This window comes from Heterodontus francisci, chromosome 40 (assembly GCF_036365525.1).
Source record: "Heterodontus francisci isolate sHetFra1 chromosome 40, sHetFra1.hap1, whole genome shotgun sequence".
Taxonomy (NCBI): Eukaryota; Metazoa; Chordata; class Chondrichthyes; order Heterodontiformes; family Heterodontidae; genus Heterodontus; species Heterodontus francisci.
In genome coordinates, this window is record NC_090410.1 from 8,633,588 (window position 1) to 8,650,082 (window position 16,495).

At 44.4% G+C, this 16,495-nt stretch overlaps 2 protein-coding genes across 7 annotated transcripts in view; both read left to right on the plus strand.

Moving 5' to 3' along the window:
- LOC137353208 (meiosis initiator protein-like) overlaps positions 1-7,913 on the plus strand; it is a 68,342-nt gene extending 60,429 nt beyond the window's left edge. For all 5 annotated transcript variants that reach the window (XM_068019269.1, XM_068019273.1, XM_068019270.1 and 2 more), the window contains 2 exons: positions 2,804-2,893; positions 5,114-7,913. In XM_068019269.1, the coding sequence (XP_067875370.1) occupies positions 2,804-2,893; positions 5,114-5,225 (202 nt within the window). In that variant the 3' untranslated portion in view covers positions 5,226-7,913. The remainder of the gene's footprint in view (positions 1-2,803; positions 2,894-5,113) is intronic.
- A 7,049-nt stretch (positions 7,914-14,962) lies between these two features.
- vaspb (vasodilator stimulated phosphoprotein b) overlaps positions 14,963-16,495 on the plus strand; it is an 81,779-nt gene continuing 80,246 nt past the window's right edge. For both annotated transcript variants that reach the window (XM_068018981.1, XM_068018983.1), the window contains exon 1: positions 14,963-15,320. In XM_068018981.1, the coding sequence (XP_067875082.1) occupies positions 15,316-15,320 (5 nt within the window). In that variant the 5' untranslated portion in view covers positions 14,963-15,315. The remainder of the gene's footprint in view (positions 15,321-16,495) is intronic.

The following is a 16,495-nucleotide window of genomic DNA, read 5'->3' on the forward strand; positions in this document are numbered from 1 at the left end:
GGAGAGTGTGTGATACAGTATATCGGAGCAGGGAGAGTGTGTGATACAGTACATCAGAGAGCGGGGAGAGTGTGTAATATAGTACAACAGAGCGCAGGGAGAGTGTGTGATACAGTACATCAGAGAGCGGGGAGAGTGTGTGATACAGTACATCAGAGAGAGGAGAGAGTGTGTGATACAGTTCATCAGAGAGCGGGGAGAGTGTGTAATACAGTACATCAGAGAGCGGGGAGAGTGTGTGATACAGTACATCAGAGAGCGGGAAGTGTGTGTGATACAGTACATCAGAGAGCTGGGAGAGTGTATAATACAGTATATCAGAGAGCGGGGAGAGTGTGTGATACAGTATATCAGAGCAGGGAGAGTGTGTGATACAGTACATTAGAGAGCGGGAAGTGTGTGTGATACAGTTCATCAGAGAGCTGGGAGAGTGTATAATACAGTATATCAGAGACCGGGGAGAGTGTGTGATACAGTATATCAGAGCAGGGAGAGTGTGTGATACAGTACAACAGAGCGCAGGGAGAGTGTGTGATACAGTACATCAGAGAGCGGGAAGTGTGTGTGATATAGTACATCAGAAAGCAGGGAGAGTGTGTGATACAGTATATAAGAGAGCAGGGAGAGTGTGTGGTACAGTACATCAGAGAGCGGGAAGTGTGTGTGATATAGTACATCAGAGAGCAGGGAGAGTGTGTGATACAGTATATAAGAGAGCAGGGAGAGTGTGTGATACAGTACATCAGAGAGCAGGCAGAGTATGTGATATGGTACATCAGAGAGCAGGGAGAGTGTATGATACAGTATATCAGAGAGCGGGAAGTGTGTGATACAGTATATCAGAGAGCAAGGAGAGTGTGTGTGATATGGTACATCAGAGACCAGGGAGAGTGTGTGTGATATAGTACATCAGAGAGCAGGCAGAGTGTGTGATATGGTACATCAGAGAGCAGGGAGAGTGTATGATACAGTATATCAGAGAGCGGGAAGTGTGTGTGATACATTTCATCAGAGACCTAGGAGAGTGTATAATACAGTATATCAGAGAGCGGGGAGAGTGTGTGATACAGTACATCAGAGAGCTGGGAGACTGTATAATACATTATATAAGAGAGCGGGGAGAGTGTGTGATACAGTACATCGGAGAGCGGGGAGAGTGTGTGATACAGTTCATCAGAGAGCTGGGAGACTGTATAATACATTATATAAGAGAGCGGGGAGAGTGTGTGATACAGTACATCAGAGAGCAAGAAGAGTGTGTGATACAGTACATCAGAGAGCAGGGAGAGTGTGTGATACAGTACATCAGCGAGCAGGGAGAGTGTGTGATACAGTACATCAGAGAGCAGGGAGAGTGTGTGATTCAATACATCAGAGAGAGGAGAGAGTGTGTGATACAGTACATCAGAGAGCAGGGAGAGTGTGTGATACAGTACATCAGAGAGCAAGAAGAGTGTGTGATACAGTACATCAGAGAGCAGGGAGAGTGTGTGATACAGTACATCAGAGAGCAGGGAGAGTGTGTGATACAGTACATCAGAGAGCAGGGAGAGTGTGTGATACAGTACATCAGAGAGCAGGGAGAGTGTGTGTGATGTAGTACATCAGAGAGCAGGGAGAGTGTGTGTGATATAGTACATCAGAGAGCTGGGAGAGTGTGTGATACAGTTCATCAGAGAGCAGGGAGAGTGTGTGTGATATAGTACATCAGAGAGCAGGGAGAGTGTATGATACAGTACATCAGAGAGCAGGGAGAGTGTGTGTGATATAGTACATCAGAGAGCAGGGAGAGTGTGTGTGATATAGTACATCAGAGAGCTGGGAGAGTGTGTGATACAGTTCATCAGAGAGCAGGGAGAGTGTGTGTGATACAGTACATCAGAGAGCAGGGAGAGTGTGTGTGATATAGTACATCAGAGAGCAGGGAGAGTGTATGATACAGTACATCAGAGAGCAGGGAGAGTGTGTGTGATATAGTACATCAGAGAGCAGGGAGAGTGTGTGTGATATAGTACATCAGAGAGCTGGGAGAGTGTGTGATACAGTTCATCAGAGAGCAGGGAGAGTGTGTGATACAGTACATCAGAGAGCAGGGAGAGTGTGTGATACAGTACATCAGAGAGCAGGGAGAGTGTGTGTGATATAGTACATCAGAGAGCTGGGAGAGTGTGTGATACAGTTCATCAGAGAGCTGGGAGAGTGTATGATACAGTATATCAGAGAGCGGCGAGAGTGTATGATACAATTCACCAGGTAGGAAGATGGAGTCCCAGTTCATGTTCTTCCAGCAGGTTTGCATTACCATTCTCCTGCATTTCAGCCTAGGTCACGAAGTCTTCACTCACCTCAGCCCTGCACTTCTCAAACATACTTTGTAAACCTCTCTGCATTTCCAACTCATCACTGCCCTCACTACCATCTGCAATATCAAGGCCTGTCCATTTGAGCATGACTTTGCTCACCTCCCTGACCCTTACCCCCATCACCGTTCAGCTGTCATCTCTGCAAAACACTTATGACATGTTATTGTCTTAATGGTGCTATAAAAATTCAAGTTGTTGTTGCAGATTCTAAAAGAAAATGGAGGTGAGGAGGTCGACAGTTCTGAGTCCCAGGAAGAAATGAAAATAGCACAAGAAATAGTGCATTTAGTCTTGATTTTACAGTGGGGCCCAAGGTGGAGGAAAAGCTCGAATAAAACAACATCTTGCGGGCGCTAAGTGAACATGTATTGCTGTGCCAAATTCTCTGTTGTTCATATTTAAGTCAAAATGATTGATCAGAATCCCTCATGTCTCCACAGTGACCATCCTGGAACTGCTTCTACAGTTGCTACCAAGGCTTTAGCTCACGTGTGGCGCACCATGTCAAAAAATGAACGGCGGCCATACTGGTAAGATGGGCAGTAGTATGGTACACCCCGAAGACCCATGGTGGCAGCTATCCAATCAGTAAGGGAAAACACAAACCTTAGTATGATGGATAAAATTAGGATATGCTGGAAATACTCAGCAGCATCTGGGGAAAGAGAGAAACAGAGTTCATGTTTCATGTCGATGATCTTCCATGAGAGCTGGAAGAAGTTAGAGATGTAACAGGTTTTAAGCAAGTACAGCGGCAGGGAAAGGGGCGATGGGGATGGGGTGGTGTGTAAGAACCAAAGGGAAGGTTTGTGATAGAGTGGAAGGCAGGGGAGATTAAATTTATCCTCGTATGTCTTAAGATATCTTTTTGACCAAGATATAAGGCATAAGCTCCTCCAGTGGCTCTGTTGGTAGCCACATTGCCCTGTGTCGAACTCAGGCATCCAGACTAGGAAGATCCCAGGATCAATTCCTAGTCTGTGTTGAGGTGACTGGTCTCTGCTGAGCAACAGAGAGATGATGCAATTGGTCTCAGTGCCTGGCAATGAGGCTTGAAAAATCGAAATTTAAAAAAAAGGACAGTGTTTAAATTGAAAATATACCACCTTCCCATGCACATACTTTGTCTTTGAAGCTGTAACCTATCTTTGTCCTACCTGTATCCTCATTTACATTCAGTAATCACACTAATCACAGAGGTGTTCGTGAGTTGATGGTTTAATTGGGCAAAATGAAAATTTTACGTCAACAATTTTCTGTCACTTTCTTCTCGTCTCTTTTGGTTCTTTCCAGAGGATAGTGCCCTAGCTGCAGTCTGGTACCTTGCCAAAGTGACCATTCTCCCTATGAGAAACCCCTCTCTCCTTTTCTCCCTCTCTTTCTTTCAAGTTTGTCAGGAAAAACATGTTGGGGAAACCTCTGTGTGCTCATTCCCAACCTGTGAAGAGCGTCCCATATATCAACAGTGGAAGCTATTCCACATATCTCACTAGTCATATGCTTTTGTGAGTAAGATGGGCAGTTTGGTGCGCTGGGTTGACATTCCTGAAGTGAATGTTGAAGGTCCTATGGCACTCTGTCAGTATCCTGTATCCTGGCCAACATTCCCCTATCAACCATGAAAAATCAGATTAACTGGTCATTAACCCCATTCTTGTCTGTGGGATCTTGCTGATGCAGAATGGCTGCCACATTTTCCTACACAACAAGGGACATTGTTCTTCAAAGTAATTCATTGTGGCACGCTTTGACATGTTTCTGAGTGATCTGGTAATATGCTACACAAACGTTCCCCATCTATCACTCATCATACCATGGTAGTTTACTGCTTTGATACCTATAAAAAAACATTTTATTACTGATCCCAAATTGAGGAATTAATTTTACATTCCTACTCCCAATTAGATCCTTAAATTGCATTTTTTTAGACCAGAGATGGTTCAGAGATTTACGAGAATTTTAGCTATAAGGAAAGATTGGTTAGGCTGGGGTTTTCCTGGAACAGAAGAGACTGAGGAGAGATTTAATTGTGTATAAAATTATGAGGGGTCAAGATAGAGTGGATTGGAAGGACCTATTTCCATTAGCAGAGAGGTCAATAACTAGGGGATGTAGATTTACAGTAATTGGTAGAAGACTTACATGGGAGTTGTGAAACTTTTTCGTCCAGAAGATAGTGGGGGTCTGGAACGAACTGCTTGAAAGAGTAGGAGAAGCAGAAATCTTCATCGCATTTAAAAATACTTGGATATGCACTTGAAGTGCTGTAACCTACAGGGCTATGGACCAAGAGTTGGAAGGTGAGATTAGGCTGGATAACTCTTTTTCGGCTGACATAGATACGATGGGCTGAATGGCTCCATGTGCTATAAATTTTTATGATTCTATGATTCAGGCTCTTTAGAAGAGATTTGCTAAGCAAAGGCATCATTTAAACCCGCTTGATAAGCTGCGCAATTTTGAAACAGTCCCTTAAGCAACACTTTCAGCCAACTCTATTATGTGTTATTTAGTGGTGATCTTCAGCATGCCTGCCAAGCTGTAGTGTGGAAAACAGGTAGAAATTGGGACATCAATAAGTGCGGTTTTCAGTAGAATGAGCTGATAAGCTGATTTTGGTGGCTTGGGAGATATGTGTTCTATTGCTTTTTTTTCCAGCTGTCAGTCAAGGGTTGGCCTGATTAATACAGGAGGGTCGAGAGTTGTAATCTTTAGAAAACACTAAATGTGCCTCTCTCTCTCCTTCACAGCATCAAGGCTCGTGAATTCAGCAAGATGAATAACCGCATTGTGAGGCTGGATAGCTCGTCGAGTGAAGAGAGGGAGGAAGTGGAGATGCCCGAACCTCTCCACCTCCTGTAAGACACCTTCCTATTCTGAGACACACATGTACACACACAAACACAGAGCCGCTTTGGAACAGAGAGGGGTGTCTGATCCAAGCCACCCAAGAGCATCATTAATCATACAGGAGCTGCTTGTGGTGCGCAGGCCTGATATACTCCAAAGTTCAGCAAACTCAGTAATGTCTAACGTAAAGCTCCAAGACAAGTTTAAAATCTGGGAAATCATTGTGTCTCTCTTAATATATGTGGAGAATTGTGAAACAGAAATTTTTGTCAAATAGTTAATATCGAACAACAGCACCTACCTAAATATTTGGAAAAATAGAACATGTTGACTGCCGTGCTAAAGTTTAGGTGAATGGTAGTGTTCCCAATGAAGTGCATAGCTGTAACAATGCACAGTTTAGGTGTATTTGAATGTGATGCAATTATCATTCATATCCGGTAGATCTTTTTAAGTCTATATGAGATACACCAGTAATGTCTGCCGAGCTTGGCTCATATTTGTGTTAATGCTGAGCCACTGGTGTGACCCTGGGGGTAAAGGCTTTTTCAAAACTCACATGCCTTTAGCACGCAGCCTTCTATACCCTGCCGCAGCTTGACCTCCAACTGTACAAAAAATCTAGTTGAATAGTTGAGATCTCCTTATATCACCATCAATGATGCCATCTCCTTAAAATTCCTTTTGGCCTTCCACCCCTTGCACTTAAGTTCAATCTGAAGTGAGTTTTGGGCAGTTCCTCCCCACTGTCCCACAATTCCTTTTGGGCATGAGGAACAGTACCTCTAGTTCAGCACCGAAAAGCCAGAGGGGCAGCTGGTGTGGGAAATGGACAGTGTCTCACTGGTGAAGTAGAAAGTGTTCATTGGAGGTTGGGAATAGTCTGTATTGTTGGAGCAGAGAAGAGGGAATTTTACTTGGCATCTATGTCTGATCTGAAATTGTGTAATGGGGCAGGGGTAGGAGTTTTACTCGGTGTCTAATTATGCTTTACTTGACCGAGGAATGTTTGATTCTGGCTCTGGGTGCCCTAAGTTTAAAAAAAAGTATTCTATTCGCCATTTTAACCAGCACAAAATTTGCAACCAAAAAAATGTTTTTTCTGCTTCAAGCCAATAACAGCATAATTGAGAACTGATTCTTATAAAAGAACATTACTGAACCAGTCGACAGTCAGTATAGTTTGCAGTTAATATTAAAATGTACATATAACTCATCACTTTAACATGGGCTGTAAACAGTACACAATGAGGATAATTTATATCCTGCTCAGAGCACTAACCATAACTCAAGGCACTTTTATTTTACGGAAGTGCAGTTGACAATAAATGCATGGGTCTCTCGTTGTCAGTCACATCGCTCAATACAACATACTCCAGCCAGCCTGTACTGACAGTACTGCAGACTATTTTGCAGCTGGATTGATTGCCGATAGTGATCTTCCAGTTCAATACACCAGCATGCTTGCGCCATAACAGGAGCGCGTTATTAACACTGGACTGGCCCTCTGACATTCTTACGGCCTGTCCAGCAAATGCCATTGCATCATGTGTGATATTCCTGGCCCACCCCATCAGCCACGAGGAGACCAGAATGAGGCACCAGGGGGTTAGAGGACACTCTTGAGGCTGGAACACAAAAAAGTGCAATAAAACACCTTCACTCTTGACTCAGTCACTTTTGAATTATCAACTCAGTCAAGTCATGTCTCACGTCTCCGTTATATACGCATTAAATTAGAAGCAAAAAATCTAATTATCTGATTATTTCAAAGGGACACTTTCATCAATGTAATTTATAAAAGAAAGGCTTGTACTTACACAAAATCATCTCAAAGGCCCTCAGGCACTATTAATTACTTAGACGTGCAGTCACTTGTATGTACGCAAACATGGAACGATTTTTGCACACAGCTGATTCACTGCTAGTGGGATGACTGGCCAGATATTCTCTCTTTTTGGTTGAGGCGGAGGAACATCAGTTGGAACACTGGTCGAACTGTGCACTCTTTTGTTTTGAATAGAACTTATAGGGCAATATCTCAGACCATGCAACAATCCCCCACTACAGTACTGCACAGGAGTGTCACCTTCAATTATATACACAAATCCTGGGGTGGAGTTTCTGAATCAGAGGTGTGAGTACTACTCACTGAGCCAAATTGATGTGGTGACTTCCAGTTATGGCAATGTCCTTTTACAAGTAATTATAGTTGAAGTTTATGTCATGTATTTTGTACCACTTTTATAAGGCAGGGCTTTAGCATAGTGACATCCTCAGTCACTGATCCAAATCTAGCATTAGCTCTGACGGGTACGCTACCTGTAGGAAGATCACAGAGCAGTGATGACAGGTGTGGTGAGGACAATCACATGGTGTCTTGTCCACGTCCATCGGTTTAAGGAATGGACATGGAGGAAACAATAATTACTGAGGTGCGGAGTTGGCAGTCTCTAGTGAGACTGCGTGCTGATGGCCTGGTGTTACCGGCACATGTTACATCTCCACTCCAGTGGGAGACCATTTCTATTGTTGCACTGCTAATTTCAGTGTTAAGGTAACTAAGTTTCATAATTGATTTGCAATTTGGAGGGTTGAGAAAATAAAGTCGCACATTGTCATTGTTTGGAAAAACTTTATTAATCAGTTATTATGGTTCCTATTTATTGTTGTGGCTGTTTTAAATTTCTATAAATTAAATTATTGAGACCTGGTTGAGCAGACTGTGTTTGCATTTATCAGCTTCAGTAAATTCTAGGGGCACTGTTAATTGCTAGGTGATTCACAGGGCATAAGAGTGCAGGAGCTGCGGGGAGACCCCTCCATGCTCCACAACATTGTACGCAAGCTCTCTGGCAGGCTGCCCAGTACATCAGTCCTTTCCCAGTGGATGCCCACAAGCCTTCTTCAGTAGCCTAGGCCCTCAAAGTCAACATTGAAGACCTCTGAAGCACGGCTAGTTTGTGACCATGCCGTCCCACGAGCTGGCACCTGTGGAATCCTGTCCCTGCCAACCTAGCTCTTGAAGCCCGATCAATCCAGTTTTATTTGCCCTTATATGTCTCACTCACTCTTTTGTCATGTTTGAATTTTGAGGGTCTGTAAGGTTTATCCCCTCATTAGTGGATAAATCATAAATCAGAACACCAGGATCTGTTGGCAAACATAGAGAAACTGCATCTTTTAAGCTGTTTTCTTTAACATCAATTTATTCTCAGGATGTAAGCATCACTGACAAGGACAGCATTTATTGTCCATCCCTAGTTGTTCTGAGTTGAGAGACTGGCTAAGACACTTAGAAGGAAATTAAGAGTTAACCACATTGGTGTGGGGCTGTAGTCACATATAGGCCAAACCGGGTAAGGACGACAGCTTTCCTTCCCTAAAGGGCATTAGTGAACTTGTTGGATTTTGACTGACATCAGCCTTCTATTTCCAGATTTTTTTGAAAACTAAATTCAAATTCTTAAACCGCCACAGTGGGACTTCAACTCGTTCTCTGGATTATAAATTTAAACCTCTGGATTACTAGCCCAGTAACATAACAACGATGCCACCGTACCTGCATATACAGCACTGAGGCCCATTATTGCTGACCCAAGCAGTAGCAAGCTGTAACATTTTGTCCCATGTGCATGCAGGGAGCAGTGACTGTGTTACAGGGAGAGTTTAATGTGTGTGAACATGGAGGTCTTGTCTCATATCATTGCCATCAAATGAACGCTGTCGCCACTGGAACACCTTGCTTCCAGGCTCCAGGAAGGTTGGAGGCAGTCGAGAAGACTGAGAGGGATAAAACAGGCCTTCCTGGCCACTGGTCTTAAAAGATACAGTAGTTTTTTGGGGGGGTTTTGATGGGGCTATGGGCTACTCAAAGTATTGTGGGAACCAGTTGCTGAAGCAACCCTTGATGAGCACAAAATTTACAGAAAAAGAGAGTTAAAAATAAATAACTTGGGCCACCTCCAACACCACTAACAGAGACACTCTAGCAGATAAATTCTGTGCGGTTGGTATTTTAATCTCTCAAGTTTCCAAACGCTACCACCAAAAGGAAAAGGCTGTGGTTTCCTTGTGTGACAGAAGGAGATTATATGCGGAGAGTACAGGTTTTGTGGAGGAGAAACAGCTGATCCAGCCTCTAGTTGTCATCTGAACAGCGGGATTAGATTGTTGTCCAGAATTAATTGCGTGTTATTGTTGTATTTTTTTTTTGCTCCAATTTTCCATGTTGACTCTTGCTGGAGTGTGGTTCCACCACACTCCTGTTCATGGCCACATTGCCATTCTTTGTGTACAAGCCTTGATAGTGAGTGCTTGCAGGATGCAGCCACGCCCAATTCTGCCCTCCTGCATTTTCCAGCAGGAATCATCTGCAACAGCAAACAGGACTGGGGTTATTCAGGGTTGCCAACCCTCCAGGATTGCTCTGGAGTCTTCAGAAACTGAAGATTAATCTTTGCTGCAAACAAAACTCAGGAGAAGCATCATGAAGGGGGAACATTAAAATTTGAGCTTTTTTTTTAATAATATTCTTCACACACTTCTGTTTATTAGTTATAAAAATGTTGGACCTGGGAATAAAGGCTGTTTGACTGAGTGTAGATTCAGCCAATTGGGGAATGAAGAGCTGACTCACTTTCCAATTGGCTGTGGAAAGGTGAGGCACTGCAAGAATGGCCATGTTGGGCAGATGCGTTGGGCCGAAGGGCCTGTTTCTGTGTTGTATAACTCGATGACCAATGGTGGAAGCTGTGGAGGTGTGGTTTTGCAAGGTGATTAGCAGTGCAAGGCCACATGATGAAACCTCCAGGAGTACATCCAATCAAAATTGGCAACCCTACTGGGAACCCTAGTCATTCCTGTCTCTTGAGGCCAAGGCAACCCAAAACTCCCTCAGAGACCTGGGATCTTCCTGATTGATCTCTTTGCCTCAGTACCATATAGCATGGTGCCGCTACCATCGAGGCAGCTAGCTCTTTGCTTTAAAAACTGCTTGAGTAGAGACGCATGGAGATAAAGGAATTTGGTTGCACAACACCTTTCAATTGCTAATTGGCCTACTGATGTCCCAATAGGGCACAGGGAAGGCATTAGCCACGTGTGCACCACCCACCATGTTGGTTGAGGTGGATGCGCTGGTGTCGGGACCGCACATTGTGGTTATTTGAAAGGAAGAATATTTTATTTATATTAGGCTCCTGCGCCTTTTGCATATTCCGTATTTGAAGACCCCAGCAAGGCAGAGGCTGCATGCTGAACCCGCACAGAAAGATGTGGCGGTAACTGGCAGGAAGGTCCCTCCTTCACCAGTGCTGTTTAAAGGGACCATGCAGTACTTACAGCCTAGTTGCTGGATTCTCATTCCAGGCTCTATGTTTTATGGTGTGTCTTATTACTCCTCAAAGTTCATTTTGTTTGCTGAAAGCAAGATTTTGCTGCTGTTGCCGTTTAGTTGGCTGCCTCACAGAAGTAGTTTGGCTGCAGCCATGGTGAATAGTGTAGTTAATGTCTGGTAAGGGCTGCCATGGGGACTGGAGGACGAGGAGAAGCAACAAGGAAAGCAGGAGGAGCTGAAATAAGAGGGAGGAGACGGGCGGCACTGCTCAGGAGGCCATATCCACAGTAGTCAGGCATTACAGCCAGGTGAGAAAGAGGTCTAGGGTTCCCTTTCAACCTTCACCTGGTCTTACTGTAACAGGGTTTAATTTTAAACACACCGGCCGGGATTTTACATTGGGCGGGCGGGAGCTGGCCACCGACTGAAAAGTTGGTGGCGAACCCGCTTCCGCCTAGCCTGGGGATCCGTTCCGTATTTTACGGGTTCCCAGGCTTTAATTGTTCTGAGACGGGACTTCCACCCACTTGGGGTACGAAGTCCCGCCTCATTGAGCTGCCGGCCAATTGGACCGGCAGTTCTTAGTCCCAGCAGCGCCACTGGGAGTGGTGGAGTAGCAGCGGCCGCCCTCCATCGGGCACCCTGTGCCCGATCATCAGGGCCTCCCCCCCCCACCTCAGGACGATCGGCAGCCGCCTGGTAATACCAGGCAGCGTCTCAGTCCTCGGCCGCCCTCTTGCCACGCCGTTAAGTGGCCACTTAAGGGTCTTGATTGGCCTGGGGCGGGACCGATTTCCCCCCCGCCCTACGTAAAGGGCGACTGAGGCGGGAGCAGGTCGGGAAAGCCTCCCGGAGCCTCCCGTTCCATTTTACTCCACCTACCCCCGCCACCATCCTGCTCATTTGGGTGGCGGAAAATTCCAGCCACCGTGTTTTAGCTCCCCCTTGGCAAATCCTTGTTCTCTGCTTTCCAATTATAAGGCAAAGAAACCAGGACAAACAGGCCTTCTTAGGTTTAAAGAAGAAAAGTTGAAATTTATTAAACTTAAACTCTAATTCGTTTAACGCCTACAGATACATGACGTGCCCCCACTAGCATGCATACACAATACACACATGCAAATAGAGTCAGAAAAGAGCAGAAGAAAAATAAAGTGGAAAATTTGAGGTAATATCTGAAGAGTTGTTTGTTACGATTCTTCGAGCTCATTGTAGAGCCCTCGATTGTAGGTAGATCTTGCTTTTTGTTGGAGCCCAGTATTCTACTTAAACCTTGTTCACTGTAGGAGATTTTTCTCTCTTGGGGTTCATGTGTCTTCAGTGGATTCAGAGGCTTGTGAGAAAGAGATGGGAGCAGACAGGAGAGATCTCAGTCCGGGAGCAAACAGACACTCTGTTCAAACTCTGTGGTCAGTTCAAAAGAAAACCCTGGAACAGCCAGGTAGTCATTTGACCAGCTGGTCTAATCAGTCCTGGCCCTTGTGGATTGTATCCTCCTTAGCAGGCTCTGGAATGCGCTTCCTCATTTTCAATGTCTTTTAGTACGTAAATGGTTTTTGTTTCCAGCCACGGCTGATCAGTTTAACAAGTCATTTCTTTGCTCCAACAACAGTTAAAAATCAATATTCATGACAAAATTGATGTGCCTCATTCTTGGCAGATGGGGGCCTAGCATGACACAGGGAACACTTCTCCAACATAAACTTGAGTCAGGAGCAATGGTAGAAGTGCCTTCACTTCACCAAGGAGGCTGTCACTGAGCTGCGTCACCTGCAGGAGCTACAATTCCAGCCTCGAATCACAGCCTGGACAGGACTGCCTGTGGCTGTCAACAGGATGTGCTGTACTGGCCACAAGATGCATCGCAGCAACTTCCCAACACTTCTTTGGCAGTACCTTCCAAACCTGTGACGTCAACCAAGGGCAGCAGGTGCATGGGAACACCATCGCCTCCTAGTTCCCCTGTTCATCCTCACAACTCTCTGAGTTGGACATATATCAACTATTCATTCCATCATCACTGGGTCAAAATGCCGGAACTCCCTACCTAACAGCACCTGTGGGTGTACCTTCACCACATGGACTGCCGTGGTTCAGGAGGAAGAGGAGGTGACGAAATAGGAGGAGAGGCCACTGGTGCTTTTACCTGCCAAATGTCTCAGAGACCAGTTCATCAAAGAGCGCTTCACCTAAGTCAGCCTTCCCACTCCCCAAAAAACCCCAAAGTTTCAGTCTTTACCACTTTATTTATTAGCATCATCCAATTGCTTCCTTAGTTCATTTATGTATCCTGCCCTCATGTCACTACAAAGATAAACACCAACACCAAATCCAGAACAAAGTACAAATTTCTGAATCAACTCAATTACATTCCTGTCAAATACTTAACAGAAACAATTAGGTATCAACCTTGTGCCAGACTTTGGTGCCTGTCTTGCATGCTCCTTTCCCTATCCTGGTGCTCCTACTAGTTGTTTGCCCAGTTTGGGAGGTGGAAGGCCGCTGAGTTTCCATTGAGGGCACTTCACATGGCTGTGGTGGGCGACCTTGAGCATCTCTGGACCTAGAGAGCTTGGCAGCAGACTGCAGCATTTCGGTACTGGCCTGATGCATTCAGGCCCAGCCATCAGCGTGCCACTAACAAGGGCACTTATCGAGTGGGCGGCAGACGACCATCCAGGCTGTCCATCCTAAGAGAGCAAGAACAGAGTGCAGGAGCGCTGTGGTTCTTTGGAGGCCCCTGTTGACATCGACAGCTGGAGCCAAGGCAGTAGCCATCCAAGATTGCAAGGCAGCGGTTTGACCTGCCATGGAAGCTATCAGAATTGCCAGCAGAGCCTCCATCACAGTGGATGCCGCAGTGTCGTTGATGGTGCTGACCACTCAATTCATGTTGGACAGAATGGTCTCCATTCTCTGTGCATAGCCTAGAGACATGTTGGAGCTAAACTCCATGTTCCGCGACATCACAGGTACCAGCTCGCCAGAGGGCATGTATTGGCCATGCTGCAGAGGACTAAGAGGCTGACATTGAGGGCTCAGAATACCGATTGTTGGGGAGATGGTGGCGTAGTGGAAATGTCACTGAACGAGTAATCCAGAGGCCCAGGCTAATGCCCTGAGGACATGGGTTCAAATCCCACCATGGCAGCTGGTGGAATTTAATTTCAATTAATTAATAAAAATCTGAATTGAAAGCTAGACTCAATAATGGTACCATGGAACTATTATCGATTGTTGTAAAAACCCCATCTGCTTCACTAATGCCCTTTAGGGAAGGAAATCTGCCATCCTTATCTGGTCTGGCCTCCATGTGACTCCAGACCTACAGCAACACTCCTCTGAAATGGCCTAGAAAGCCACTCAGTTCTCAAGGGCAATTAGGGATGGGCAATAAAGTGATGCAAGTCACTTGCCAGTGATGCCCACATCCCATAAAAGAATTTTTAAAAATTGTGTGCAAACTCTCTAGCAGGCTGCCCAATACACTGAGCATTTTCTGGTAGATGCCCTTGAACCTTCTTCAATATTCTGGACCCTCAAAGTCTGCCTCTTCATCCTCTGCAGTAAGGCTAGTACATACCCTTACCCTCAGGTGAGGTGGTACCTGTGATGTCCTATTCCTCTTGCTCGAGCTCCTGATTAGAATCATTATTGCATTTGTAACAAATTATTTGTTAAAAGTGGGTCCATTTGATTTTTTTTTTAATTGTTTGAGTGATTTGTGTCCCACTATCCAGCTTCAAAGACTATTCCATGTGTTTTTTGTGTGAAGAAGAATTTGTGTCACTTTGTCCTAACTGTTTGAATCGAACCCTTCAAAAAAAGAGAAAGACTTGCATTTATATAGCGCCTTTCACTACCTCAGGGCATCCCAAAGCACTTCACAGCCAATGAAGTATTTTTAAAGTGTAATCACTGATGCAATGTAGGAAATGCAGCAGACAATTTGCACACAGCCAGATCCCACAAATAGCCAAGTGATACTGACCAGATAATTTACTTGTCATGCTGATTAAAGGATACATATTGGGGTAAATAAAGACACTGGGGAGAACTCCCCTGCCCGTCCTTGAAATAGTGACCGTGGGATATTTTATGTCCACCTGAGAGAATAGACAAGGCGTCAGTTTAACGTCTTATTTGGAAGGTGGCACCTCCAGCAGTGCAGCACTCCCTCTGTACTACACTGGAGTCAGCCTGAGTTTTTTTGTGCTCAAGTCTCTGGACGGGACTTAAACCCACAACCTCCCAGCACTTAGCAGAGTACTACCCACTGAGCCAATGGCTGATAGCAGCCCCTTGCCCTCCAGTTCAGCCTGAAGGTTTGTTTCTCTTCAATTGCCCTTTTAAAGGTGCTATATGTTATTGCCCTTTTAAATTGTGTGGTGTTGGCGGAAGTGTATGGCTGTGCATTGTGGGGCCAGGCGGGTGTGTGAATACTGGGATCAGGGAGTGGAGAGAATGTAATGTAACCCAGAGTGGTTACAGTAGCGAGAAACAGGGAGGAACATGTTGCAACAGGGTCGTGTTCATTGCTGAAGAGGCTACAATACAATACAGTGACGTGAAGGTGGAGATCCAGAGACCCCCAAAAATACAATCTTGCAGATTAATAACTCGTCTTTTACATTGAAAGAAACAGAGGAAGGGAGAGAGAAAAAAATCAGTGTGCAACCAGATATACGCAAGACCAGGAATTGATCTGCAGAACCTCCACTAGCCACGAAAGACTGAAGAGGGAGAATCTTTCTAAAGCCAAACATGAGGTAGGATTTCACCTTTTGTCGATTTCCGGATGTGTGTATTTCCAGGAGTTAATAACATGTAAAATTTTTTTCTGAGTCGCTAAATGAGATCTCATTCTGTCTTTACAAAAGTAAATCTTAAGGGCATTGCTCCATTTCTGACTTTCGAGTGTTCCTTTTTTTTAAAAAAAAAAGTGGGTAAAACTTTCTACATGTCTAGTGTTTGAACATGAATTCTAACCACGAACTTTAAAAATAAATTATATATTGGTAATTAAGTTTTTTCACACCTTAAGGAAAGAATTTTAGCTTCAGTGTCGATAATCGTGAGAGTAAAAGTTATGTTTGATTCTAGCTTCCAGTCGTTTAGTGGGTTTTTTTTAAGGCAATGTGAAATGTTTTGTGTTAAAATTCCTAGTTCTATACGTATGCATGTTGGAGATTGTAACTTTTTTTTACATTAGAAGCTGAATTTCGAGAACACCCTTTTAAAAAAAAATCAGGTTTGCTTAATTGCCGTAAAATATTACAACATAATTTTAACCTCTGGTTATTAATGTGTTTCCTGTTCAGTAGTAGTTTTTTGTTAATTTGAAAAGTTGTTTTCAATAGGGTCTGTTTATCCTCGGTCTAACGGAAGATGTAATTACTGTGGTTTTGGTGATCACGGTTAATAACGGCTCCCATTGATGAATTGCACTGCAATAATCGCAGCCGAGGATAAAATATTCAGCTGCAAACACCCAGTCCACACCATCTTCTGCTTCTCCCTTACTCTATCAAGATTCGTTGTTCCATCTCCTCTAACTCATTCCATTCCAAGACACCCCAGTCGAAACCTTCTACGCCCTCCCTTGCTCCTATAATGTCCGAGTTTTTGAAACTCAAGGTTGTCATTGCCTAAACACGATATGTCTCGTCTAACTCTGCAGTTTTATTGCAGTCTTGGCCTTTCAGCTCGGTTTCTTGGTAACAAAAGAGACATACACACGCACCTTGAGTGTGTCTGCATTTCACCTGGGCCGATGGTGCAGTTCCAGTTGCTGTGTGGAAATGTGACACATGAAAAAGAGAGCAAAAAGAGAGTTGGTGTGTGATGTATTTTGGTGTTTTAAAAACCCTTGGATTAAATGTTGCCTGCTGTAATGTAACCAGTAACTTCTAAAGATTGAGTTTTTTAAAAACTTTTTGAGTGA